The sequence below is a fragment of the Electrophorus electricus genome, chromosome 18 (assembly GCF_041902795.1).
Source record: "Electrophorus electricus isolate QZ-2024a chromosome 18, ASM4190279v1, whole genome shotgun sequence".
NCBI classification, from domain to species: Eukaryota; Metazoa; Chordata; class Actinopteri; order Gymnotiformes; family Gymnotidae; genus Electrophorus; species Electrophorus electricus.
In genome coordinates this window covers 14,781,526-14,808,541 of record NC_137514.1, presented here as the reverse complement: position 1 = coordinate 14,808,541, position 27,016 = coordinate 14,781,526, and the positions used below count along the sequence as shown (strand labels likewise).

Below are 27,016 nucleotides of genomic sequence, written 5' to 3'. Positions count from 1 at the left end.
GTATTTTTTGCAAGTACAGTCATGATCAATAGTTTGGAGACAGACACAAATTTGGTTTTCACAAAGTTTACTGCCTCCCTTTTTTTAGATTCTTTTGTCAGATGTTTATATGATATAGTGAAGTGTAATTATAAGCATTTCAAAAGTTGTTTAAACTTTTTATTGACAAATGCATCCAGTTTAATCAAAGACTTAATATTTACAGTGTTTACCCTTCTTTTTTAAAACTTCTGGCTATCAGCTTCTGGGCAAAATCTTGACTGATGGTAATCCATTCTTGCCGAATCCTAATCAGTGCTTGGAGTTGATCACAGTTTCTGTGTTTTTGTTTGTCCACCCTCTTTTTGCGGACTAACCACAGGTTCCCAATGGTATTTATTTCCCAATGGAGTTTCCTGGCCATGGACCCAAAATTTCAATGTTTTGTTCACCGAGCCACTTGGTTATCACTTTTGCCTTTTAACATGGTGCTTTGTCATGATGAAAAAAAAAAAGCATTATTCATCACCAAATTGCTCCAGGATCATTGGGAGAAGTTGCTCTTGGAAGATGTTTTGATACCATTGCTTATTCATGGCAGTGTTCTTAGGCAAAAGTTTGAGCAAACCTACTCCCTTGGATAAGAAGCAACCCCACACATGAATGGTCTCAGGATGCCTCACTGTTGGCATGACACAGGACTCATGGTAGTGCTCACCTTTTCTTCTCCAGGCAACCATTTGTCCAGATGTCCCAAAGAGTCTGAAGGGGGCTTCATCAGAGAAAATAACTTTACCACTTGTCCTTTGCAGTCCAATCCCTCTAATTCCTGCAGAATGTCAGTCTGTCCTTGATGTTTTTCTTGGAGAGAAGTGGCTTCTTTGCTGCCCTTCTGGACACCAAGCCATCCTCCAAAAGCTTTTGTCTCACTGTGTGTGCAGATGCACCCACACCTGCCTTCTGCCATTCCTGAGCAAGCTCTGACCCGATCCCGTAGCTGCATCCTCTTTAGCAGATGGTCCTGGTGCTTGTTTGACTTTATTGGGCACCCTGAAGCCTTCTTCGCTGCAATTAATCCTCTCTACTTGAAGTTCTTTATGAGTCGATAAATGGTTGATTCGATAAATGGTTGATCATCTGCCTTCTCCTCATTAGCACTTTGTCCTAAAGAGAAGATCACTGAAATTATGTTAGCAGGCCATTTAGTGGCAGGGCTGAAATGCATTGGCTGGGATGCAGTCATTTTTGTGGTTAATTTTCATGGCAAGGAATGACTTTAATTAATTCATTAATTGCAATTCTTCTGAACACTCTTCACAATCTAGAGTTAATGCAAATTGCCACCATAAAAACTGAAGCAGCAAACTTTGTGAAAACCAAAACTTGTGCTAGTCTCATAACTTTTGGTCTTGACTGTATATCATTTTAGCTTATTTCCTGTCATAGTGTTGACACAGTAAAAATGTGAACCATTTCTTTAAAATTGTTAATTACCACTGGTGGATGGAGTGTACAACACAAGGTTTCCAAAGAAACAGCACAGTGGTCGTTCAGCTCAGCAGTTAGAAATTATCCAAAGAATATCATTACAATTAAACGTTTATCACTGTAACAGTTAAAACTGAAAAAGGGAGGGGGTCATATAACGTCAATACTTGTTGAGTAAACGAAAACCATTGGATATTTAAAGAACTTTAATTTCATTTAAGAGCTGGCATTGGACTAATTACAGAGAACAACAGTCTTGAATCTCCGCAAAACATCTAAATTACATACCCAGCCAAATTATTTTCCACTCATGTCTCTTTAATTCTGCCTGTAATTTTAATAGGAATAAAGTTTTTTCAAAGCTGTCTGTCCCATGATCCTTTGTTGCAATCGCCTGGAATTCAAATCGTGAGAGCCAATCAGAGGCGGCGCAGATAGCCAATCAGAGGCGGCGCTGGCGAACAGGGCAGAATTTAAAATGTTGCTGTGACTCCTGTTGTCAGACCGGAGGACCAGTCGTCGGATAGCGAGTCAAATTAGTTTTGCATGTTCAAGTTTAGGTAATTAAGTGAAAAGTAGACGATTATATTTTCATGTGTTTCACGTAGTTAGGATTATTTTTTAATGTAGTTCTGATTCATCTTAAGTTTTTATTCGAATTTAAACGTGTATAGTTCGGTCGAAACGGATCTGACTGGTGTCCTCTGCCAGCGAAACGCATTTGGACAGAACTGCCGTAATTTATGATTGAATCGGATTACTTTTATATAGCTTTAGTTTCTTGGTTTTAGCTGTATCTGGGAAGTGAGAAAATGAGCGCTGGAATGGCGAAGGCGGCGAAGCCTTCATCTCACGTTGATCCAAAGTCTGCACCATTGAAGGAAATCCCAGATATTTTAGTGGATCCTCGAACCATGAAGCGGTACATGAGAGGACGTTTTCTCGGGAAAGGTGGCTTTGCAAAATGCTACGAAATTACAGATATGGACACAAAGGAAGTCTTTGCCGGGAAAGTTGTTCCAAAATCGCTACTGATGAAGCCGCACCAGAAAGAGAAAATGAGCACAGAAATCTCCATTCACAAGAGTCTCGACAACCCGCACGTCGTGGGGTTTCACGGCTTTTTCGAAGACGACGACTTCGTTTTCGTCGTTCTGGAGATATGTCGAAGACGGGTAGGATTGCTAGCTAGCTTGCTATTTTTGTTTTTTGTTAACTTTTGTTTCTGAGCTATGCCGGGTCAGCTCGTTTAGTTTAAAGGCCAACGGTCGAGTTCCTCAGCCAGAGTTAGCAAACGTTGGCCAAGTTAGCTTAGGCTAGCTAACTGTCTATCTGGTATGCAGGTTAACTTCAGTTTCAAACGTTTAAACTGCAATTTAGGGAGCTAACAATTTTACTCAAATAATAATCCAACGCATGTTATAACGGCTTCAGTGTGCATGTCGCCAGTTTCGTCCTTGTGTATGTTCAAGTGGATTTTAAATAGGATGTGACGTCACGTCTATAGATAATGTCGAACTATAATTTCTACCAACGTTGGAAAATTTTAGTAAATTTACATTACTAAAATTAACATTCTAAGTGTAATGTGGTCAGCTTGCAGACGGTTTCATTAATGTTTTAGCCGTCTAGTGTTTATGCATCGCAAAGAACGCCAATTTTATTTTCGCCCTTTCTGGCATCAGAAGTAGCTTGTGTGGCTTTATCGCTGCACACTTTGTCCACTCGTAGTCTCTTCTGGAGCTGCACAAACGGAGGAAGGCAGTCACAGAGCCCGAGGCGAGATACTTCATGCGCCAGACCATCCAGGGCGTCCACTACCTGCACAACAACCGCGTCATTCACCGTGATCTCAAACTTGGCAACCTGTTCCTTAACGATGACATGGATGTGAAGATCGGTAAGCAGGCGGTGACGGACACGCTCTCTCTACTGTACACACGCTCCCTTTTGACTTAAGTATTTTTCCTTTTTTTTCCCCCCTCTCGTTTAGGTGACTTTGGCTTGGCTACCAAGATTGAGTTTGATGGGGAGAGAAAAAAGACCCTATGTGGAACCCCAAACTACATCGCTCCTGAGGTGCTGTGTAAAAAAGGCCACAGTTTTGAAGTGGACGTCTGGTCGCTGGGTTGTATTCTGTAAGTTTGCTTCTGATACTCTTGCTTGCTCCCAAAATTAGATTTTGAAAGATGGGGGTGTTTACAATATCTGATTGCAGCACTTTCATGAGCTCTGGTTTCTATATGCTGAGGACACAAAATATTTGTTTATTTTACAGTTCTTGGGCCTGCTTTCAGATTTAAGCGCTGCATACACCTGTAGTGTTCAAGGCATGGTCTGTGTTTTAACCCTGCTATTTATTTGATAGGTACACCTTGCTCGTTGGTAAACCTCCATTTGAGACGTCCTGTCTCAAGGAGACGTATGTTCGCATCAAAAAGAATGAATACACTATCCCCAGGGTAAGAAATGATGATGCTTTAAATGACGATGCTTTAGAAGTGCATTGCTTAGTTCAGGGTTGTGAGCCATTTTAGCTACAGTGAGTGAGGGAGAAGTTTGGTGTTACTTTGGTTTGTTTTTGCATTTCAGTTAAATACCTTATTTACCCTCAAGTACAACAGAACGGATGCTTCTGTCGGTCTGAGTGATGGTGGGATTGTGTGACGGGATTGAACTGCTTCATTTCTGGGGTTCTGCCAGCAACATGCTTTCTTTCTGTCTGTCTAGCACATTAACCCGGTGGCTGCTACACTGATTCGCCGGATGCTCCATGCTGACCCCACGCTCAGACCCTCTGTGGCCGACCTACTCACAGACGAGTTTTTCACCTCTGGTTACATGCCGCTGAGGCTGCCAACCTCTTGCCTGACCGTGTCGCCAAGGTTCTCCATCGCCCCCTCCTACATTGACCCTGGGCTACACCGCCGGCCTCTCACTGCATTAAACAAAGGTGCACATCCATCAAATGATTACTGTTGCACGTTTTGTTTTCTCCTCCGATACGGGATTCGAAACCAAATGGCGTAAGGATCATGTAGTCGGCACTGCCCTCGGAAGCTTTTCGATTACAGGTCGTTTACCCCTGCATGTTTTCTCATAGAAACGGACAGTCCCATTGAGAAAGTCGGAAAAGCGGAAGAGCAACAGAAAGAGGAGTTTCAGAGGTAAACACTAGCTTTTTACCATTTTTAAGCCACTGAGATGTGAATTGGGGTTGTTGGAGTGGGGCTTGATTTTAAATAACCACTCCTAATACGGGTTTGAATGAACACGCAGGGATGGGTTCGAACAGCCGGACGGTCACCTGAACGAAATGTTGCAGCAGCTGACCACCCTTAACGCGGCCAGGCCATCTGAGAAAGACGTCAGAAAGCAAGGTAACTAGTCTGCCGTGTTGTATGCATGGCACTTTCATTTGTACGGCAGTAGAGTATTTAAGCTGGGGTTGATCTGAATCTCTTGTGATGTTGCATATGAAATTTTATTGTAGCAACCAGGGTCTCATTCATTTGTAAGTTACTTAACTAGTAGCAAATATTCACACACAAATGCAATATAGACAATAAGAATAAACCATGCTTTGTTGTAGATTTGGTGGATTTTTATGTCTAAAGATGCCTGCAAATTATTTAATTTTAATTCGTTGCATATTTTACAGATGAAGCAGAGGACCCAGCCTGTATCCCCATCTTCTGGATCAGCAAATGGGTTGACTACTCTGACAAATATGGCCTCGGTAACAAATCCTTACACCCTTGCGTGTGTATGCACTCCAAAGATAGATTAAAATCAACTGTCCTTTGTGCTGCTTTTGAAAGCGCTCCCTCATCGTCCCCCACAGGTTACCAGCTGTGCGACAACAGCGTTGGGGTACTGTTCAACGATTCCACCCGTTTGATCATGTATGAGGATGGAGACAGTCTGCAGTACATTGACCGCAACACGGCAGAGTCCTACCTCAGTGTGCGCTCCTACCCTGCCGCGCTCTCTAAAAAGGTCCGTGTGTTTGAGCGCGTGCGCTGCAGAAGCTCACGGGGTTGCCATCCTTTTATTAATTTGGCGCCTAGCCTGTTCGACCATGTCCTGACGCCCCCCCCCCCCTTCTCCCCTGCCCCACAGATCACTCTGCTGAAGTATTTCAGGAACTACATGAGTGAGCACTTGTTGAAGGCGGGGGCCAATATTACGCCACGCGACGGCGACGAGCTGACCCGCCTGCCCTACCTGCATCACTGGTTCCGCACCAAGAGTGCCATCGTGCTCCACCTCAGTAACGGCACGGTGCAGATCAACTTCTTCCAGGTCAGTGTCTCCCCCATCTCATGTGGGTCCTGATGGTTTTTCATAGTAGGGGTGTTGCTAAAATTTCTTAGATGTGGGGTTTGAGACTCGGTGGTTCGAGCCTAGCCCCATCTTTCCTCTAGCATGGCCAGATTTTAGTATGTTGGTCAAGGGTTGCAGTTTTATTGGTGGTAATTAAGCCAAAAGAGAAAAAGGGAGAACCTTGTCTTGACTTTCTGTTGGGGGACACACCCAAGGTTAAGACATTTTTTGGCTAAAGTTCAGTGCTTTAAAAAAAGATATGTGGCAGGGGGAATCGCAACACTGAATATATAGATTTGGTGGAAATTGGCATTTGTGAGGGGGGTTTCTTTGTTTGTCATCTGCAAGAATGCCAATTTAACAATACCGTGATCAGTGACGAAAATACATGGAATATAGATTACAAGATTTTGGCATAAAGCTTTCCTATATAATTGTTGTAAAAAGTAAGTGTCTCTTTAAACCAATGGCAAGAGAGAATGCTGGGTAAGTATGTATGGGGAATGTTTGGTGGTTTGTTTTTTTTTTGGCAGTATGACTGCCACCTTCTCAGGTGATAATGTGATGAAGTTTATTCTGAACCTATTTTGGAACCCATTTATGGCATCTTTTGATGCAAGTGTCAATGGCACATCTGAAACTCTTGGATGTTTTGGAAGAACCTTTTTTTTTATGTGTCTAGCTGCTATGGAAAACATGTTCCCAGAGTCCTGCTTGCCATCTTGAGAAATAGACAATCCTTGTCACTAACTTGTATTACAAGCCAGAATATTAAACCATCTCCAACAAAGCCACTGATCAGCCTACGTTGGTGAAAATGAAAATTCTTGGATATAATCTGCTCCTAGTGAACTGCTTGCCATTTAATTACATGATTAACGAGAGGACCATGAGGTTTCCCCACAGGAAATGTGTTGGTGCTGTTGACGCCAGCAAAACTGCCTGTGGGGAGCCCTTGTTATTCTCCCATTAATCACCCAACTCGGCTAGCTGGGAGTGATGCACTCGAGTAAAGTGAAGACTTTAGCTAACTTGCTTCTCATATCTGCAACCATCCCATAATGACTCACATGGGCTGATGCGTGCATTTGACCAAATATCCCCAGGATCCTTCATTACTTTATCTCCTTTTTCCTCTTTCCCTCACATTCCAGGACCACACAAAGTTGATCCTGTGTCCCCTGATGGCGGCGGTGACGTACATCGACGAGAGGCGTGACTTCCGCACTTACAGAATGAGCTTGATCGAGGAGTACGGGTGCAGTAAGGAGCTGGCCAGCCGCCTGCGCTACGCCCGCAGCATGGTGGAGAAACTGCTGGCCTGCAAAGGCGCGACGGCCACGGCGGCCCCGACCTCCACCCGCTAGTCTGCCACCCGCCAGGGTGCTCCAGCCGACCAGTTAGATTGCGTGATGGCAGATGGCTAGCCAGTCGAACATTACCCAAAGACTCGTTTGAGTCGAGCGGCTGTTTAACGTTCGAGTGGCTGAACCCTTGGGTTTTCATAGGGTCTGTGGTGTTTACTACTGCCTGCTCTTGTGGGTTGGGGGGAAGCTTAACGTGACTGTGCTCTTTTTGTCTGCTGCATCATGTACATACTTTCATGTCTGTGGTTTTGTTTTGTTTTTTTTAAGTTCTGTATTTCCTTACTTTTGTCTGTCCTTTTTGTATAAAGGCTTTAGTCAAAGATATCAATAGGTTAATAAGATTTTATTATTCTTAATGAATCCAAATTTAATAAAGATCTTTTTGTTGAAATGTGGTTCCATCTAGCCTAAAAATTGCTCAAGAATGGTAGTGCAAGTTTTAGGAAAACATCAACTCCTTTTTATATTATACAGAAAAAGCTGACTTAAACCATTTTGTTCTAAGGGTGTATTGGACGATATCCCTTGCAATGTGGTTTTTTTTGTTTTTGTTTGGTTTTTTTGTTTTTTTTTACTATTTTGATAATTTGGCACACAGTTTAATACCTTGTACAAGTACTTCAGGATCCACACAGACCTTCTAGGGGCAGTCAATTATGTTCTGCTTGTTCTGACACAATATGAATAGAGGCAAAACCCACTTTGTTGTGGGTTTCCAATCCCATACTCCCAAAAACTGAATTTGTTAAAATGGTAAACCCAATTGTATTCGTCAGCAAATAATTATTTTATCTAACTAATAATGGAGCCTCATGCATCGTGTGTGGCAATCAGCCCCAATCAGAAGACGCATGTTTATCAGATATGACATCTGTTAGAAACTATTTTTTGGTTGCTGTCAAAGGCATTTTTATGCATACATTTACTGTTGGAAATGCTGTCTAAAGGTCCCCACAGCAGGGTAAGATATTTGCTAAATTCATGTACTACTGTAAACAAAACATGCAAAGCCTTGTGAACAAGTTTTATTGGGGGCAGGGCTGTTGCTCAGTATTTTAAGTAATGCACAGCTGTAAAGCTTTGTTAAAAACAAGCTTGGCATCGAAAATAATTTACAGTCTAAAAATGTAAACCAAGGTAAATGTGCTTCTTTGTAGAAAAGTACCAAGGCCTTTATTATTTAAAGACAAGTTGTAAAATATCAGGCCATGTATTACATACTCCACCAGCTCTGCTGTATGGATGCCTAGAACAGGTAGGAACCTTGTAAAGGTTAACCCCTTAGTATAGAGTGAGTATGGCACTAACCCCATTTTCATCCTACCTGTGTGCTGTTCATATGTATAAATTTTAGCATTTCTGTGGGTTTTATATTTGTTTTGCAATGCAACCTATAAAAAATAAATAGGAATCTCTTCAATGTTCTTACAAAGAGATTAATATGGCATTGAATTTCTCACTTTATAGCTGTTGGAGGGAAATTGCTTTTTCAAATGTTAACATGAAATATATTCCGGTGTTTTGCTTGCTGTCATGACTGCTTACACTAGTGGCAAAAAGTGGAAGCTGCATTAACTTTGTAGAAATTAGCATTTTTTCAAGAGATAAAAACTATTAAAAAAAGGTTGACTCCTAAAATGTATAATTAACACATCCTGCCTTAGTCATAGCTTTTGATGGCAAACATCCTTTGATGAAGTATCAGCAAGTATGTTGCTGGTTTGTTATTTCAAGCCTTAGTACAGTTCACCGTGTAGGAGCTTGACGGATAAGAACCGGCAGTTCACAGCCACACCATTGTCCTTAGTCTTAACATATTGGGTGGCGTTAAAGTGTGGTTCATTTCCCTGTCACATTTATTCCAATTATTCTAATTATTCTGTCCAGAAAATCATGGCTTTCTTACATACTTTTGTATGGTTACTCCTATATTGATATCACAAGCCAAAACGGGGCTTTGTTTCATTATGTACTCTGCTACAATTATACGAGCCGCAAGTGAGAAGCGCGTCGATCAAATGCAGGCCGCTAATCGGAAAACACAAACAACAGACATGGCCTATAAAGTCCACTAGTTGTGTGCTCCATTTGGAGTGGCGCACGTAGCCCAGCTTCAGGCTTGCTTTCAAATCAAGTGAACACACCAGTGCCCTACCCGTCACGGCCAGCTGCAAATGAGGTTGAACAGAAACGGTGCCTGCGTCTGACGGATGACCCCACGCCCCCAAGGAAAGCCCACCTCTTATTCTGTCTGTCGCTTCTAAAAGTTCTCAAACAGAAGACGGTCCTGTTGAATTGCACTTAAGACGATGTTAGGGCAGAAAATACATGTGGGCAGCTCCAGTCATGCAACTGGCTACCACTGGTAGATAATGTTTTAGGTACTTCGATGTCAGGTATTTAAATAACACCATGGCCCTTACAACTAGCAAGACACTGAGTTAGTTTGGCAATTTCTGATTGGGGATTTAAGGATGGAAATTTCATAACGTCAAAGAGTCTACAAGCTGCCACAAGGGCCTGTGGTTAGGCCCCTTAATTACACAGCCGTGGCAGCTAAGGAGAGCCGGTGTCCTCTGAAAGTTTCACCTGAACAATAAAAAACAACTGCAAATTCTTCAGGCTCGCTTCAGAGCCCACGGATGTTTCCTCATTTACGGTCCAATAAAACTCATCCAGGCCTTAATCCAGTTCAGTCCTTGAGATAATCAGCCTGAGATCTATAATTCAGAAGGTTCCACTCAGAAGCCATACCAAAAACGAGGCCGTTGTCCATGCAAGTTTAAAAAATGATATAAAAGCGCCACCAAGAAGTCGTTCACGTTGGGCATGAGTCTGAGGATTGTCGCAGTAGTTTCACAGGAGGCAGTAACGTTTTAGCTGATCCAGTGCTTGCTTGCGGAGAGTGAAGACTCACTCAAATGTATACATACAATCTTGCAATCCAGAATCCTGGCTGAAGGCAAAGGTTATTGTTCAGTTTCGTAAGCGAGACTTTCCCTGTCTTCCGCACTCGTAGCCTGAGCGAGTTCGTCCACACGTGACGTAGGTCAGACACGGTGGAGCCTGCGTATTCAGTGGTTGTAGTAAGGATGGAAAAGTCTCTCTGGGGCACAGACGCTCAGTGCAGAGTGCGTGTGCAGCAGTAACCTTGGGAAACGGGAGGTGAAGTACGCTACAAAGCCTTCTGGGACTTCACCAAGTGCTGTTTGAACCTCTGGGGGGAGCTCATGGTAATGATGTTTCTGAGAGGCAAACATGGTTTAGTTACTGAAGTCCAAGTGAAGGTTTCTGAAGCTAAAACCGAACATCAGTCAATGGAAACTGTATGCAGCACTTACTTTATTTCTCATAGCTCTGAGTAGATCTCTGACAGAGTTCCCTTTATATGTGCGAAATTTCCTCAGATCTGGCAGAGAAAAAAGATACAAGTGTGAGAAAAACAAATTAGTTTGCGTGCATAACACTACTGACTACAGAAACTACAAATGATTTTTAACACTAGCTATTCTAAGTTAAAGAGTTCACAAACTATTTTCCAGTCATTCACAATCAGCATTAAGTGTCTCTATTGGCCAAAGTGGTGGCTAGTTAGTTCTAACATTGGCTACTGGCTAGCCATTTCTAATAAAGTGGCTGGTGGGTGTACGCCCAAACACCGTCCAATAAACTACTCGAAACTATTTCTTTTAATCTTAAATGTTATATTGGGATAGCAGTGGTGCTGTATGCAGTTTGACTAACCCGCCTGTAGGGGCGCTGAGATGTGCATCCTCCAGTTGGTTCTGACCACTGATCTACCTGACGTCTCCAGGCGCACCACAATAGCACTGTCTGTTGGCTCCTTCTCTATACGATCACTGACATCCTTAAATGTGTACAGTGACACAGTCACACACATCATTTTGATTTCCAGTTCATAAAATCAATTTCCTTTTGCAATTTACAAAAAACAAAACAAAAAAAAAACTAAGAGCAATCACGTTTCATCTCCGTTTGTTAAATATTTAGGAAGAACGTGTAGTAGAGCATGAAACCCTCTTTTCAGAATAGTAATTTAGAATCTGTAAGTATTGTGACTATATGTTGCCAGAAGAGCAGTATTCTCCACATGAGACATGGCTTCTGTAAACAGCATGTGTGCCACACATTGGGTACATTGTCTCAGATATCACATGACCTTGTCACACGACAAAGATCAGGTTAGACAGCAATGGGCTGCCAAAAAGGTTTTTTTTTGTTTTTTTTTTTGTAAAGGAGCAATATTCATTTTTCTAATGATTCTTCTTTCCATTATGATTATACTGACTTTTCGATAGCAACCCAAGTGAACTGGTCAAAATTCTAGTAAACGCCAAAATTCGTACAAACCTGAAAGAATTGCAGCTGTTTCTCCGGGCTCCAGAAAAATGGATGTTTTAAAATGGAGGCTGTGCATGGGCGGGACTCTGGCTCTGCACTGATCATTGTCTCGATCAGATCTCTGCCAATCACATCCTCTGAAAATCCCCCCAAGATATCAGAAGCCTGTAAGTACTGTGCATCTTCTGCACTTCACAAATACTCACATTAGAGCAGACGTCAGAGCGCAGGTCCACTGGAACCACATACAAATCCACTGGAAGTCTGACTGTTAAATACACACATGCAAGCCTGCACACACACACACACACACACACACACACACACACACACACACACACACACACACACACATACCATGTATGTCCTCCATGAAGTGGTCCAGGCTGTAGGCCCCAGAGAGAATGTTTGCTTGACGCCTCAGTGTGTCCCCGAATGGGTGCCGCCCTCTTGATACCACATAATAAAACACACAGCCAGCCGAGAACACATCCACTGCACTCGTCTGCAGAACAACAAAGACAGACAGGTAAAAATGATAATTAACGAGTCCGTTCATTTCCAGGAAGTCTTCTGTCCTCTGTTGTCACTATAATTGTGATGACAACGCATGGGTATGACACTGTAGTGGTAGGGTGGGGGACAGTACAGGGTTTCCCTTTGGAGCGTTGACAAGAAGCTCGGGAGCGATCCAGCCCTCGGTGCCTGGGATTCCCGAACGCAGGCTAAAGCTGTGGCGGCCGTCCGGAAGCTTTTTGCACAGGCCGAAATCCGAGATCACGGCCCGCACTCGACCGAGTGCTCCCGGAACGGAGAGCAGGATGTTGCGTGGCTTCAAATCTCTGTGAACTGTTGTGGGAAGGGGGGGGGTTGGCAAGGGTGAAGGGATAAGGAAAACAGAACGGAAGAAGAAGAGACCGGGCGTGACACTCAAAGGGGCACAGAAAGTGTAGACAAGCAAGGTCAGTCTGCTTGCGCAGCTACCCCTGACTGTGGTAAGATGTCACAGTTGCTACGGATACCGTCACTACGGTGACGAAGGCTCACCAATGTTGAGGGAATGCAGGTGACTCAGGCCACTCATGGTCTGTTCCAGCAGAGTCACTGAGTCCAGGGAGGAATAAGGATAGTTGGGGTCCTCAATATACTGCAAACACATTTACATGTGTGTACATTTTCTAGCTTAATACAGGCCACATGTTTGTATGCGACAAGAAGCAACCAAGCAGATTTAACCAGACAACAGCGCCCCCTGTTGGCCTCATCAAGAAACAATCGTGGGCACACTTTGGCTATTAGGCTAACAGTCTTATTTGAAACCTATATCATTAATAGTGGCCACTGGAATGCAAGTCTGTGATAATCATCAAATCACAGCCTTCATCACCATGATCATGGAAAATTAAAGAACACACACACACACACACACACACACACACACACACACACACAGACTTAGCTTAATCGTGGTACCGTCTGACATGCGGTCATCACCAAGACTTATTGGTTTTTGTAAATATGACATTTAGCTCTATGCTTCTTGCTAATCAATAGGTATGAATTGATATTGAGCAATGATGAGAATAAGCCTTTATAACAAATGAATTCCCACAATCAATAAGTTAATGCACTGAAACATTGTACCTAATGGTACTGCTATTGTAATAATTCACAATTCACTATAACAATTCATAACTAACATTGGGATAATTCAGTAATGGAGGAGCGTTGTTTAAAATTCAAATTCCACATTTTTTTTTTATTCCATATTTTTGCCTACAAATTGGAGAGAAACCTGACATGCATCACATACATAAAAATCAGCTAGAAATGTCTTTCTGAACTATGAACCTTAATAAACAAAGAAAAAATTGTAAAGTCCACATACTGTACCACTCATCACAGGGTTTTTAAGAAAAACATCACTAGGCTTTTAAGAAACTCTCCTTCAAAGCCTTACTAAGAGTTTCAGTTGCTAACCTATTAGTTTATATACCAACATACCATATGGTGGGCTGAAGGCATTTCAGAAGTATGACTACACCAGAAGACACAGCCACACACCCATACAAGCAAACACACACCTGCTGGAGCGTGGCAGCACACAGCTCTATGGCGATGTAAGTGAACTGGCGGTCGCGCTCAGTGCAGAAGTAGCGGATGACGTTGGGGTGCTCGTCTGACTCCCGCAGTAGCTGCACTTCTCTCTCGGCAAACTCCATACACTCTGGCAAGATACGCTTCACTGCCACACGCCGACCATCAAAGTGACCCCTTAACACACACACACACACACACACACACATGGAGACCTCATAATATATCACATTCACCAGCCACTTTATTAAAAATACATTTTAAAAACACCTAATTGGTACATTATATCGCTCAGCTGTTGCTGTGCAGAATTTGCGGCACGCAACCCACTCTTCACCACTGGTCAGACCACCCTCAGACCAGCAGTGACACTGGCCATGGCAGCGCTAATGCTGGGCTGAAAGCCGGTGTGTTCTACGACCCAAACAATATCCGGTCAGCAGTGATTCTGTGGTCAGGAAGTCACTTCTCACAGACTGTGCAGGCAACAGATGAGCAACAGATGAGTCTATTAAATAGTTTTGTCAGTGAGTGTGAGTCCAAAGTAGTTTTTTTAAATAAAGAAATTGGTGAGAGTATGATGAGGCCAACCAATCAATGATGAATAGCACAATGACCAACCAATCAATGATGAACAATGACCAACCAATCTACTTACAGTGCAGTGCAAAAGGTGCAAGTGGCAGAAATCACATACTACTTCATTGAAAACCATTAGGACACAAACACCAGGCAACTGCAACACAAGCACGCTGACTAATTCAGCACGACCTGTCACGACATTACATCATAGACTAACCGGAACACAAACGTTCCTGCTGTCCCGTGTCCAAGCACCTCAGCAGGACTGAAGGAAATCTTTCCAATGTTCAGCACTTCGGGATGTTCATCTGAAACCACACACACACACACACACACACAGCCACAGTTATGAAAGCATGATTGCAAAAAGACAAAGAAAATGTTATTTTAATGCTAACCCATGTTATGTTTTAAATATTAACCCATTCACTCCAATTCATTGAACAGATCAACACAGTACATAATCAGTCCATTCAAATCTGCTCTTTGAATTACTACCAGAATCAAGATCTGTCCAAAGCTGAGTTAATTTACTGAGTTAAAAGAAATATGTCAAAATGATCTTGAAATCAAAATGGTTGAATTTGTCTCATAAATGTGATTTTTCTAATTAATGTGCATTCTTATACCAAACGTTTTCAAATGAGTTGTATGCTTGATATCACTGTACATCCCTCAAAACACCAACTTCATTATTAGTTAATGAATTTGCCTTCTTTGGGTATTTTTACAAGGAATAATGCATCTTCCTGCATAGCAGCAACACAGAACAAGCTGAACTTGGAGACCATGAGGAAAATTCTCACTCCCTGAATGGCAGGATGCTGAGGAGGTGGGGCTGTGGTCTTGAGAGCCTGCCAGATGTGTAGTTTGATTGGACAAGACCAGGCCACTTGAATCTGAGTGGTTGCTGCTACTGTAAGTTGACGAGGGGACTATGTCGGTTTCTGGGGAAGTAATAGGATTGGTCTGATCGGTCGGGGCTCTAGAATCCACTTGTTCCTCGGATCTCTGGGCTTTGCTGAATTGCTAGTCATTGGAAAACAAAAAAACAAAAAACACAAACAAACATACAGTATTTAGTTCCAAGATCATTTACACTCACACTGACTGAAAAACAAGTATATAGTGTAGTATATACTAGTGTAGTATATATAGTGTATCATATAGTATATAATGTATTATATAGTTGAGTATATAGTGTAGTATATACTACACTATATACTCAACTATATAATACATTATATACTATATGATACACTATATACTGCACATGATACACTATATACTATACACTCAACTATATAATACATTATACACTATACTATACACTATATACTGCAATTATGATATACTATATACTATATACTAAACTATATAATACATTATATACTATACTATACACTATATACTGCATATGATACACTATATACTATACACTCAACTATATAATACATTATACACTATACTATACACTATATACTGCGATTATGATATGCTATATACTATATACTAAACTATATAATACATTATATACTATACTATACACTATATACTGCACATATGATATACTATATACTAAACTATATAATACATTATATACTATACTATACACTATATACTGCACATATGATATACTATATACTAAACTATATAATACATTATATACTATACTATACACTATATACTGCACATATGATATACTATATACTAAACTATATAATATATTATATACTATACTATACACTATATACCGCACATATGATATACTATATACTAAACTATATAATATATTATATACTATACTATACACTATATACCGCACATATGATATACTATATACTAAACTATATAATACATTATATACTATACTATACACTATATACTGCACATATGATATACTATATACTAAACTATATAATATATTATATACTATACTATACACTATATACCGCACATATGATATATACTATACCATACAATATACTTACTCGCATGTAGGAGAGGAGGAAGGCCAGCCAGGCCCCCAGCAGCAGTGTCAACCCCACCAAGGTCATAGGGTCAGAGGTCAAGGATTCGGGCAACACAGGAGAAGAGCTCTGATGGGTTACTGGTGGCAGCTGTGCAGAAGACATCACAAAATATTTACACTTGATTTCATCGTTGACAAACACCCTCGTGTTGCCTTCATCTCTACATGCAGGTACTGCCACAGGTGAGCCCCCACTGTAAAGTGCTCTGAATATCAGTAAGAAATAATGTACCAAAGTAAGAGCTTATTCAGCACTCTATTTGTCAGTCCAAACCGGAGAATTCGACTGTGCACAGTGTAGTGTGCCTGGGAACAGTGAGTGAGCGGGACACTCACAGTGCTAGGTCCTGATCGGTATGAAGATGTCGATCTGCGAGGAGGTATGACCTCACCAGAACGCTGCAGGTTGTCTGGGAAGTCTCTTAACATGGTGGTATGAGCCAGAGGAGGGACCTCATGATGGCCTACACATGCATTCACACACACACACACACACACACACACACACACACACACACACACACATACACACGCTGAGCTGGGATTGTTCAATGGCTCAGTCACGTCCACCAGCATTGTAATGGCAGTTACAATCTTTGCAATTACTTTCCGGTTTCACACACAACACGAAAACATAAAGCTTATTTTAAAAGGTCTAGTTCACATAATTACCAGCTATTATCCGTGTGGCACATTTGCACATGTAAACTGACAATAAAATCTCTTCTACGTGAAACTATTGCATATGTGCGTGTGACTGTAAAACCAAATGCATACATGTGTAGGTTTTTACATGTCTTTATGTATAAGTCTTCATGTGGTTCAGTGGTTAGCTGGTGTATGTTTGTGTGCTGTGGGTAAAAGTACACAAGCCAAACCTATCAAGAGCCACTGGTTCTGCAGGGGATTGGTGCTTCCTGGTGGGTACTTGACATCAGTGCTGGGCGTGATCTCACACTCTCCCCGCCCACTTCCCACTGTGACGCCCTCCGTGACTGGCCCTTCGATGCGCGGGAGGGTGAGGCCGTGGGGCTGCCACACAAGCAAAAGCAAACAGGTTAGTCGAGCATTAACTGGTGCCCACCGGGCAGCAAGGACTTACCGGAGGGTGGAACTTACCACTACGGCTACTCCTTCATGCACGAGGGAGGTGGAGGCATAAAGGTGAGAGTCCATCTTCCCAACATACAGACTGGGACTGCAAGGAGACAAGCGCACGCACACGCACACACACACGCGCACGCACGCACACACACACACACGCACGCACACGCACGCACGCACACGCGCACACATACACATGCACGCGCACACACACGCGCACAAACACGCACACACACATACATACACACACACGCACACAAAAAACAACTCTTAACTCATTGTTTCCAAAAGGAAACATCCATTCTTTTACCACACCCTCCAACCGAACGTCTTACACCAGCTGCGTCTTGGTGCTGTGCTGTTCCTGCGTGAACTGGTAGCTCCATCGCATCGTGTGCGACTGCGTGCTTTGTGCCATGAACATGAGGTAGCGCAGCGTCTCCGTGGCTACGGTCTGGTGCGGCAACCGCCATAGGCTGTCCTGCGTCCAGAGGTAGAGGCCGGCCACGGGCGAATCGAACCTCTGCATCCACAGCACGTCGCCCGAGTCACGGTCCACCGTCACCACCAGTCCGTCGCTGCTGGATGCAAAGTGGGACATCTCTGCCTCACGCATACACACATGCACGCAACACACGCATACGTACGTGCATGCAACACACGCACACGCACACACGCACGCATATGCATGTGCGCAACACATGCACGCACACACATGCGCGCACACACACACGTGCACACCACACGCAAACATGTAGACAAGGGCTTCCTGAATTACGTTTTCATGTGTGCTTGAGGTATGATGTATAAGAAAAATAATGGCTGATTTCCAACTAATGTGCCCACATGGTTAAAAGAGTAACTTTTAAATATTAGTGTAGAACCTTTTGAATTTGGGCAAAGGTTGCTAAGCCTTACGAGTGGCCATTGGATGTTAACATATGAGTGTTTGTGTGTGTGTGTGTGTGTGTATGTCTGTGTGTATGTGTGTGTGTGTGTGTGTGTGTGTGTGTGTGTGTGTGTGTGTGTGTGAGACTTACTGTACTCATACTTCTGATCATCATACAGTGAAGCAGAATAGTCATTATATGTTGCATTCCAGCGCAGTTCCTGCGTCTTCGTGTCGTACATGGTGATCATGTACTCTAGAGGCAGACCAACACAGTATGCATATGGAAAAAATCCCCTAACCAGAATCCTACACACTGCATGCAATATGTAATGGAAACTGGTAGCTCCAGATGTGGTAAAGAACCAGCATACACATATATTTCATACTGAAATAGTGCTTCATATTAAAACATATTTTGTAAGTGTTACTGTTTGTCAGAGGTCATAATTTCATAAAAACAAGCCTTCTGCCTACGGGTTTAGGGGTGTTAGACAGGCACAAGTATTATAATGTATTATGGAATATTATAAATGTGTGTGTATGTGTATGTATGTATGTATGTATGTATGTGTGTGTGTGTGTGTGTGTGTGTGTGTGTGTGTGTGTGTGTGTGTGTGTGTGTGTGTGTGTGTGTGTGTGTGTGTGTGTGTGCGTGTATCATGCTGACCTGTGCGACCGATGTAGAGCAGGGGAGCTGAAGGGCAGATGGAGTCGGATGAGGCCGTGGTCAAACTCGTCTGCTTCTCGCCCGTCTGAGGATCCACAACAAACCACGTGTCTTGTTTTTTACCTGCTCCACACGTACATACAAGCGCGCACACACAGCAAGCCATAGCAATGTTTACAGCAGACTTCCTGAGACGCTGAGCTGACAGATCACTTCAAGAGGTAATCAAAGTGAACCCCAGGTTGTCAAAGCATGTGTGTAACACTTGACAGTTGACGTTTAAACTCACCACTTATCTATAACTCACCCCTTCTCTCAGTGAAATGCTTAACATCCATCTGGAAATAAAGCTAATTTAAATGGACAATCTCATGCTGGGTAGTTTAGTTAACACCTGCCATGATACTTAGACAAAAGTAAGTCAGCTGTGCCATAATTACTTGACAGATCATTAACAGTTTATAAATCACTTTTCATCAATAAAAATTATTTTTTCCCACAAGATTTATATTTAACTTGCCTACCCCTGTGGCTTAATCAGTGTACTCCAGAATCATACAGCTTTTAAACAATATTTCCATAATTGTCATGCACAGGAACTTACTTTGCTTTGAAGACAAGCCATCTACTAAAACTGATAAAATGTATTTGTTACTGTAAGTCAAACTTCTAAACTAAGTTACACATTTCTGACAATAAAAATTAGTAAAAAGCTGGAACCAATTATTGTACATTAATATGACTCAATACTCTACACAGCAAAATGACCAGGACAAGACAAAGCTCAAGTTGTATCACAACAAGAACCCTGGCCTTTGACCCTAGGTCTCAGTTAGGGTCAAATGGGGTCACATACAGGCAGTCTCAGGTTCAGAAACCTGTTAAGACTTCGGCTGTTGGTGTAAGTTATTGGTACGCAGGAACTAACAATAAAGTTAAAGTTCACAAAAGTGAAGTCATTTCACAATTTCACAAACGTTTGTTTAAGGACAAACCCTCTCGTTGTTACTTTAAAGATGTTTACAGAAGGGAAGTATAAGTATAATTGAGCAATATTTAGCCTTATGAAGCAAAATTACAAAAAATCTACCAGCTATGCTTGGAGCACGACTTGCTTTTGAAAATGGTAAAATTGGTTACAAATTCCTTTACTAAATGAAAAAAATTATTCCAAAACACACAAAAGGAAAGTATTAGCATTTTTTGTTAACAATGTAACACTTGCCTGTGTAGAGCATTCCATCTGAGCTCCTACAAGGGGATGAGTGGACCAGCTCTGGAATAGTGAAGGGCAATTTCTGTACAGAGAAGAGACATTTCAAAATAGACATACTTCTACACCCACCCACCCACACACACACACACACACACACACACACACAAGACATAGGCAGAGAAAGAGAGAGAGACAGAGAAGCAAAACACTCACCATAAGACCTTCTTTGTGTTTGCCTCCTAGTACATAAAGACTGCCATCACTGGGGTCAGGGAGGAAACCTGGCCTACAGAAAAAAGTGTCACACAGACAAAAAGACATAACAGATACACAGACAGGCAAACACACAGACACACACACACACACACAGACACACACACACAGACACACACACACACACACACATACACACACACATACACATACACACACACATACACACACACACACACACACACACACACACATACACACACACACACATACACACACATATACATACACACACTTACTCTGGCAGAAACACTGGAACCTGGATGATGGGATCTGGGAAAGAAGCATACATAGAAAAGGTGATTTGGCATGATACACTTAAATGGATTTAGAACCATTTCAATTGCCTCTAAATGACGATTAAACATATATGACTGTGTAGATACTTAGTAATTAGTGCTCATAAGCATGGACATGCTATTCAAAATGCTTGTACCAGGCAGGAAACAAGAAAACAGTTATTTCTCTTTATAAAGCTGGAATATGACTGGGAACTAGGTTTGTATTACCATGGGATACAAACGTATTCTCATACCTTCTTTGAGAGACCACTTGATGTCCCCTGTTTGTTTGCTAACAGCATGTAGACTCCCATCCAAGGTAGAAACAAAGAGCAGAGACTCGGGGAGAGTGACCGAGCTGCCTCCTTCACACTGACAGAGAGAAAGAGAGCGAGAGAGACAGAGAGAGAGAGAAAGAGAGAGAGAGAGTGATTAACACTGGTACAATTTGAAAGAGGTAAGTAACAAAAAAAATGACGAATAAATCTGGGACATTTCAAAGAAAAATAAGCACATTTTTGTGATCATTTGTGCAGTTTAACAAACAAGAGGGAAGGATTAAAGTTAAGTAGGTTTTCTGAACCAAAATGGGGATCACATAGTCCAGTAGTGCTATATACTATTTAAAAATAATTGATATCTGATATGCTGTCTGAAATATCCACTGTGTTCCAACGGTATATATGGTTGTGGGTATATGTGTGTGTAAGTGTGTGTGTGGACTGCAACACATTAATATTAACCAGGATATCCTGCTCAACAGCCGTTGACATACCCACTTATACACACAGACTTGAAAAGCTAGGAAATTATGTGTGTGTCAAACTCATATTAGCTCAAGTAACTATGTGGTACCTCAACGACTGGCCACACCTATATTTGCAGTGTGCGGACTGTTACTACTGTTCGTACTTGGCTCTTTAGTGTGTCTGTACCAAAACTCATAATTCATGAACCATTAAGCCCCCTATCCCTTGTGTAATAGAAGACACTCCTTTTATACACATTAAAAGTAGCACACACACAAACCTCTCAACCTCTTTGCTATGCTTTTGGCCCTGTCCTTCCATCACACAGACTAACACATAAACACATTACAGCATAATACAGTGGGACCAGTTGTTTTATCAGTCACTCACACATCGCTTATTATTCAGTCGCGCACACGTTACTCCAGAAGAGGAAGTAACTGGCATGACTGAGAGAAACAATTTAGAAAAGAACTTACACAATACTGCCTGCATTAATACCACACCTTACCTTTTCAACTGGCTAGGATTAGACAGCTGTGCTAGTTCTTACTGTGCAATGGACAGTCCACCGGCCACGCGCTCGCATTCATAATAGAAGTGCTTTACAACACAGACTCGGGCGCATGCACGCTCACGCGCCAGGTCACCCCAAAGCTCCTCTACCCAAATCGCACGGCGCTTTCGAGCTTAGGTCAGCGGGGTTTTTAAAAAAGAAAGAAGTTATCTTAAGTTTTCTTCGCGGGGCGCCGATCGTTGTGATGAGGATGCGCATTTGCGGCTCGTCTCAAACTTAAAACTGGTCAGGTTTCTGTTTTAACGGGGGTCACTAAATGCGCCATCGCTGCGCTCTACATGGCAACCCCCGCCCCCCTTGCGCGACCAAAAATAGACCACTAACCGTGTATAATATGAGACTTTCTCGTCTAGGGCATAAAGGCATGGCAATCTGTTGGTGGTTTACCTGTAAAGCCATTCCGCCGAGAGAGAGTAGCAGCCACAGGCAGAAATCCCGTCGCCAGCGCATCATTGCTGGCCGTGGGTTGTGTAGGCTGTATCGGTTGAAGTTACTGTGCTCGTCTGGTGAGATCCAGCGCACTAAGATCAACGCAAATTCACACTGAATGCGCCCTAAACCCCTCGTAGACGTCTCCATTTTCAAATGTCATTTTGTAGAGCCATCTCGGATACGATTTATTGTAAACGTGAAGAAACGAAGTATTTGAATAAGTGTGTACATGTTATCACAACAAATATTCAACGTTTCCGCGTTGGGACAGGACAAGGGATGTCGCTCAAGACAAGAAACAAACAGTGAGAACGTGAGTAAAGTTTGAGTGACGCAACGTTCAACCAATCGCTCTGTGCGAAAGGCGGGGTTTAGAAAGAGCGAGTTGTCAGCGTGAAACACGTGGAACAATAACAACGTCGCCTGCTGTGAGGGCGCTGGTTTCTCTGCTCAGATCGGAGGCTAGTTTTGCAGTCCCTCGTCATTTCCAGACTGATTTGAAAAACAATGGCTTTCCATAGATTAGTATAACAATGAGAACTAAGTCACATATGCGGGGGGGGGGGGGGGACTAAATACAGCGGGAAAACACTAAATTGCAGCACGTTGGCCCTCGAATTAATCATAAACCGGATAAAAGCCAAACTCCTGAAGAACTGGATCGTGTGTTGTCGGACAGAATTGACATAATTGTGGACCGCTGCTACAAGTCTTATGACCAACATATCAACTCTCCCAACTTCCTTTCCTCAGTTTCACTTGGAGGAGTAGCTCTCTAGTGGGAGTGGTGCCGTGACCTAAACAGTCTTCATTCTAACAAAGTGGAGGGGGCTGATAGTACACTCACAGCTATGAACAATGTAATATCAGCCGATGAATCATGATGAATAACGATGAATGTGTCACAACTGATTTTAAAGTGTCCCTGAATAATTTTATCTCTAGTTTTAATTCATGATAAATAAGTAAGCACCGTAATGCGGAAAAAATATCTAACAGACAGGAGTCTAGGTTGTCATTCAAGTGTGAGCCATATTTCTTCTGTAAAGAGGATTACCCAGCTGTGGAACAGCTGCATAACTAGCAAATAAGACTATTAAAAATATATATATAATCAAACCAAACAGTACCTGACTTATTTCTCTGATGTTTTTGTTCTGTTTCTAAAGCATTTTGAGATAATTTGTAAACAGAAAATATATTTTGAAAAAAGAGCTACAATAACTGATTTGTCATGACCTTTTTCTTATTTATTAATTGATTAGTTTATTCATTTAAAATTTAGATAGCTAGATAATTGTCTTAGTAGTCTGTAATTCTTTTGGACAGTAGAAATGATTACTCTTCAACAGAATTATACAAATGTTAAGATTTTCCTTGTGTGCCAAGACATTAGGAATTACAAATGCTAACCTTACCTTTAACCGTACTTGCCATAAGGCAAAGCAAGTTTATTTGTATAGCATGTTTCACACACAATGGCAATTCAAAGTGCGTCACATAACATATAGAAGAATAATAAAACTTATTACAGCCCAAGATCTATCATCTTGGGGTAGTCTTTGCCAAATTATAAAATGTTACAAATACAATTTATTTAAATGAAATTAAAATGAACTAAAATTAATTTAAATAAATAAAATAATTTTTAAAACTCGTAATGCTGCCTCCTAACGCTTTGCGAACTCCACTACCCAGGATACCCCAGGCAATCATATGAAGAGCCACCAACAGAGCTCCACCAATCACTTGTCTCATAGATGACCCGTGTCTCTGGTGTATTGATTTAAAAACATCTAGTGCCAGGGCTCTTCTAATATCCACTGATAACTGGTACCATTCTAATGATCTTAGGGTTCTGCCCAGCTCATAACACTGCAGCATATCAGATAAATATACTGGTCCTACACCATTAAGCAATTTATAGAACATTAATAATACCTTAAAGTCAACTTTATGATAGTTGTCTTAAAGTCTACTCTGTGGTAATTGTCAATTCTGCTGTAGTTTTCAACCATGGTTGTCTGGGGCGAGGGCTAAGGCAAGTCTGAGCATTGTCGGCAGAACTGTGGTAAGATAGCCCATCTTATATGATTGGTAAAGAGAAAGGATGTAAAATTAAATATGAGCAGCTCAAGAATCAAACCCTGGGGGTCACCCAGGTCACTCTTTCAGAAACATTATTTTCTATTTTGACAAAGTAATTCCTGCCATTTTAGGACTGAGGACTGAGAGTCCAACCCATTTCTCAAGTATATCTATAAGTCTGTGGTATGGTCTGTTATGATCTGTGGTATCAAAAGCTGCAAAGAGATCGAGCAGTAGAAAAATTGATACTTCCCTGGAGTCTGTATTTAAATTAATATCATTAATTAATATTAATGACGTTAACTAGAGCAGTCTCAGTATTAAGAGTAGGCCAAAATCCTGACTGAAATTAGTCTAGATGGGTTTTTGTGGTTGGATAACAAGTAAGTCGCTTGAAAACGATTCTCTGATTGATTTTACCAATAAATGGTAGATTTGAGGTCTGTAATTAGGAAAAATGACTAATAAAGCTATTTACTCTCTGAAGTATGTCAACTGCTACTGAGTCAAACACATTCTTTAAGAAGCTACATAGTAAGGCAGCAAGGCTGCATGTAAATGATTTAAGGTAACTCACTGTATCATTTAAAATTTTATTGTTAATAGCACTAGACATTTTCATGATATCTCTTCATGGTGATGGATAGGTGACAGAATCATTGGTGGATAAAGACATACTAATGGCATGATGATAATTAAAATTTTAGTGCTAAAAAAGACTGCAAATGCATTTCATAGTTAAGTTGACAATAGATAAACCATTTTAGAGGCCGTCACATCACAAACTTTTTATTGTGGTTGTCATATGGGCACCTTCTTCCTCACTAATAATAAAAAGGCTTTTCCTAGAGCTTTTCCCCTAGTGGCTTTACCATTTTTAACCTTTAACCTTTCCCACTTAAGATTTTCACTCATGTCAAGCTAACACAGAAAACATGGATGGGTAGTTATAAGTGCCATATCATCTATGTTTGCTTTAAAAGGATGGAGTTGAGTGCCATCCTGTAAAATATCTCCACCAATAACCCACTGGGAAGCCCTAATTATCATTTCCATTTCCAAGGTAAATTCCAGTGGTGAAATTATACACCCTGCCATTATGCCCAGTTCCAGATGCTGCCAAAATATGGAATATTCACCTACATTAAAGGAAAACTGGATATCTTCAAACTGGGCTCTCACTAGCCTAGTAATACTCTCCAGGGCCTGAAAGAACCCAACTGCTTTCTACAACATATTGTGTGGTACTGAGCCAAAGGCATTAGAAACATCCAAAAATACCACATGTGTACTGCTCTAAGAATTAAGAGAATACTTACATGATACATCAGATCTCGATGAACGAAAAAATAAAGTTGAAAATCTTTACTGATACAATGATACAATGATACTGATACTGATACAATGACTTTGTTGAGAACAAAATGACATTGGTAACAATGGTCAGCTGAATTCAAAAGCACACAGAATTCAAATAAAAAACTTAAATCACAGACTGATCCAATTTGCATGAATTTCATCATGGCAACTCATAATGTGATTCACCATGTGCCTGTATGATAGTCTGTAGTGAGTGAGTTCTGCACAGACACCATATGTTTAGTTATGGGTCTGAAAAAATGTTTATATGATACCATATATGCTCAGACTCTTAGTGAAAGACAACACAAGACAAACAACCAACATGTGTAGATGTACTATATGCAATACATTTTAAAAAGTTTATCAGTGGGTTTATAACCATTGTAATTGTAATTAGCCTGATTATCCTCAACACCACGGAAGGTTTAGTAAATTTTTTTTTTTGAAATCAACTTTTAGATGCCCTTTGATATGTTTCACTACTGGAGGGTATTATTGACCATTTAATGTGTTGTATATGGTTCGCCACTGGAGGGCATTATCGGCAAAGGTAAAGAAAGTATAGGAAAAAGATTAAGAATTTTGTGCTCTGTGCTATTTTTACTGGCCTAACTGGACAATTGCTTTTAATTACTATCTCTTTTTCATATCAAGCGAATTTTCATACGAATTTTTCATATCTAAACGAATGAAATAGGTGTATCTTTTTACAAAGGTTGAAAATAGGTTGTTAATATCTACATTTACACGGTTGAAAATACGTTTTTTATGGCAATGCTAAAAATTGCAATTTTAAGTTAGAGACACATTTAAAATTATGGAAAGTAATGTTTTGTACAATTATGTTCTAAATAATTTGATTTGTTTTACTAAATGTCAAGTGGTACATTTATTATTGTTGTATCGTGTGAAAGCACGACTGTTTACTGATTCTGTCATTAGGAACATAATATGTTTAGTTTTATTGACTGATACAAACATATAATTGCTTGAATTATTACTGAAACATGATAAGACAGCTTGCAGATAATACACTATTTTAAGAGTACATTTCAAAAACTCTCTCTCTCTCTCTCTCTCTCTCTCTCTCTCTCTCTCTCTCTCTCTCTCTCTCTCTCTCTCTCTCTCTCTCTCTCTCTCTC

At 41.2% G+C, this 27,016-nt stretch overlaps 2 protein-coding genes across 4 annotated transcripts; one reads left to right on the top strand and one right to left on the bottom strand.

The window, feature by feature from the left end:
- The first annotated feature begins 1,959 nt into the window (after positions 1-1,959).
- Positions 1,960-8,376, top strand: plk1 (polo-like kinase 1 (Drosophila)). The gene is made up of 11 exons (XM_027015746.3): positions 1,960-2,642; positions 3,199-3,367; positions 3,461-3,605; positions 3,836-3,929; positions 4,198-4,420; positions 4,571-4,634; positions 4,747-4,847; positions 5,129-5,206; positions 5,312-5,466; positions 5,590-5,772; positions 6,948-8,376. The coding sequence occupies exons 1-11, from the start codon at positions 2,280-2,282 to the stop codon at positions 7,158-7,160; spliced, it is 1,788 nt and encodes a 595-aa protein (XP_026871547.2). The 5' UTR covers positions 1,960-2,279; the 3' UTR covers positions 7,161-8,376.
- Positions 8,164-22,718, bottom strand: ern2 (endoplasmic reticulum to nucleus signaling 2). Of its 3 annotated transcripts, none has more exons than XM_027015745.3 (22): positions 22,380-22,718; positions 20,921-21,038; positions 20,625-20,658; positions 20,326-20,398; positions 20,122-20,194; positions 18,897-19,019; positions 18,378-18,482; positions 17,673-17,940; positions 17,353-17,431; positions 17,112-17,265; positions 16,570-16,697; positions 16,193-16,321; positions 15,008-15,230; positions 14,419-14,509; positions 13,607-13,796; positions 12,570-12,669; positions 12,172-12,371; positions 11,880-12,027; positions 11,532-11,659; positions 10,905-11,028; positions 10,502-10,569; positions 8,164-10,405 (listed from the first exon to the last, which is right to left on the bottom strand). In XM_027015745.3, exons 1-22 carry the CDS (start codon positions 22,569-22,571, stop codon positions 10,235-10,237), a joined length of 2,919 nt encoding a protein of 972 aa, XP_026871546.2. In that variant the 5' UTR covers positions 22,572-22,718; the 3' UTR covers positions 8,164-10,234. The 3 variants fall into 3 exon arrangements, with proteins under 3 accessions (XP_026871546.2, XP_081557303.1, XP_081557304.1); XM_081701177.1 differs by lacking the exon at positions 22,380-22,718 and adding an exon at positions 21,927-22,173; XM_081701178.1 differs by lacking the exons at positions 20,921-21,038; positions 22,380-22,718 and having other exon boundaries at positions 18,897-18,981.
- Between the last annotated feature and the right edge of the window lie 4,298 nt (positions 22,719-27,016).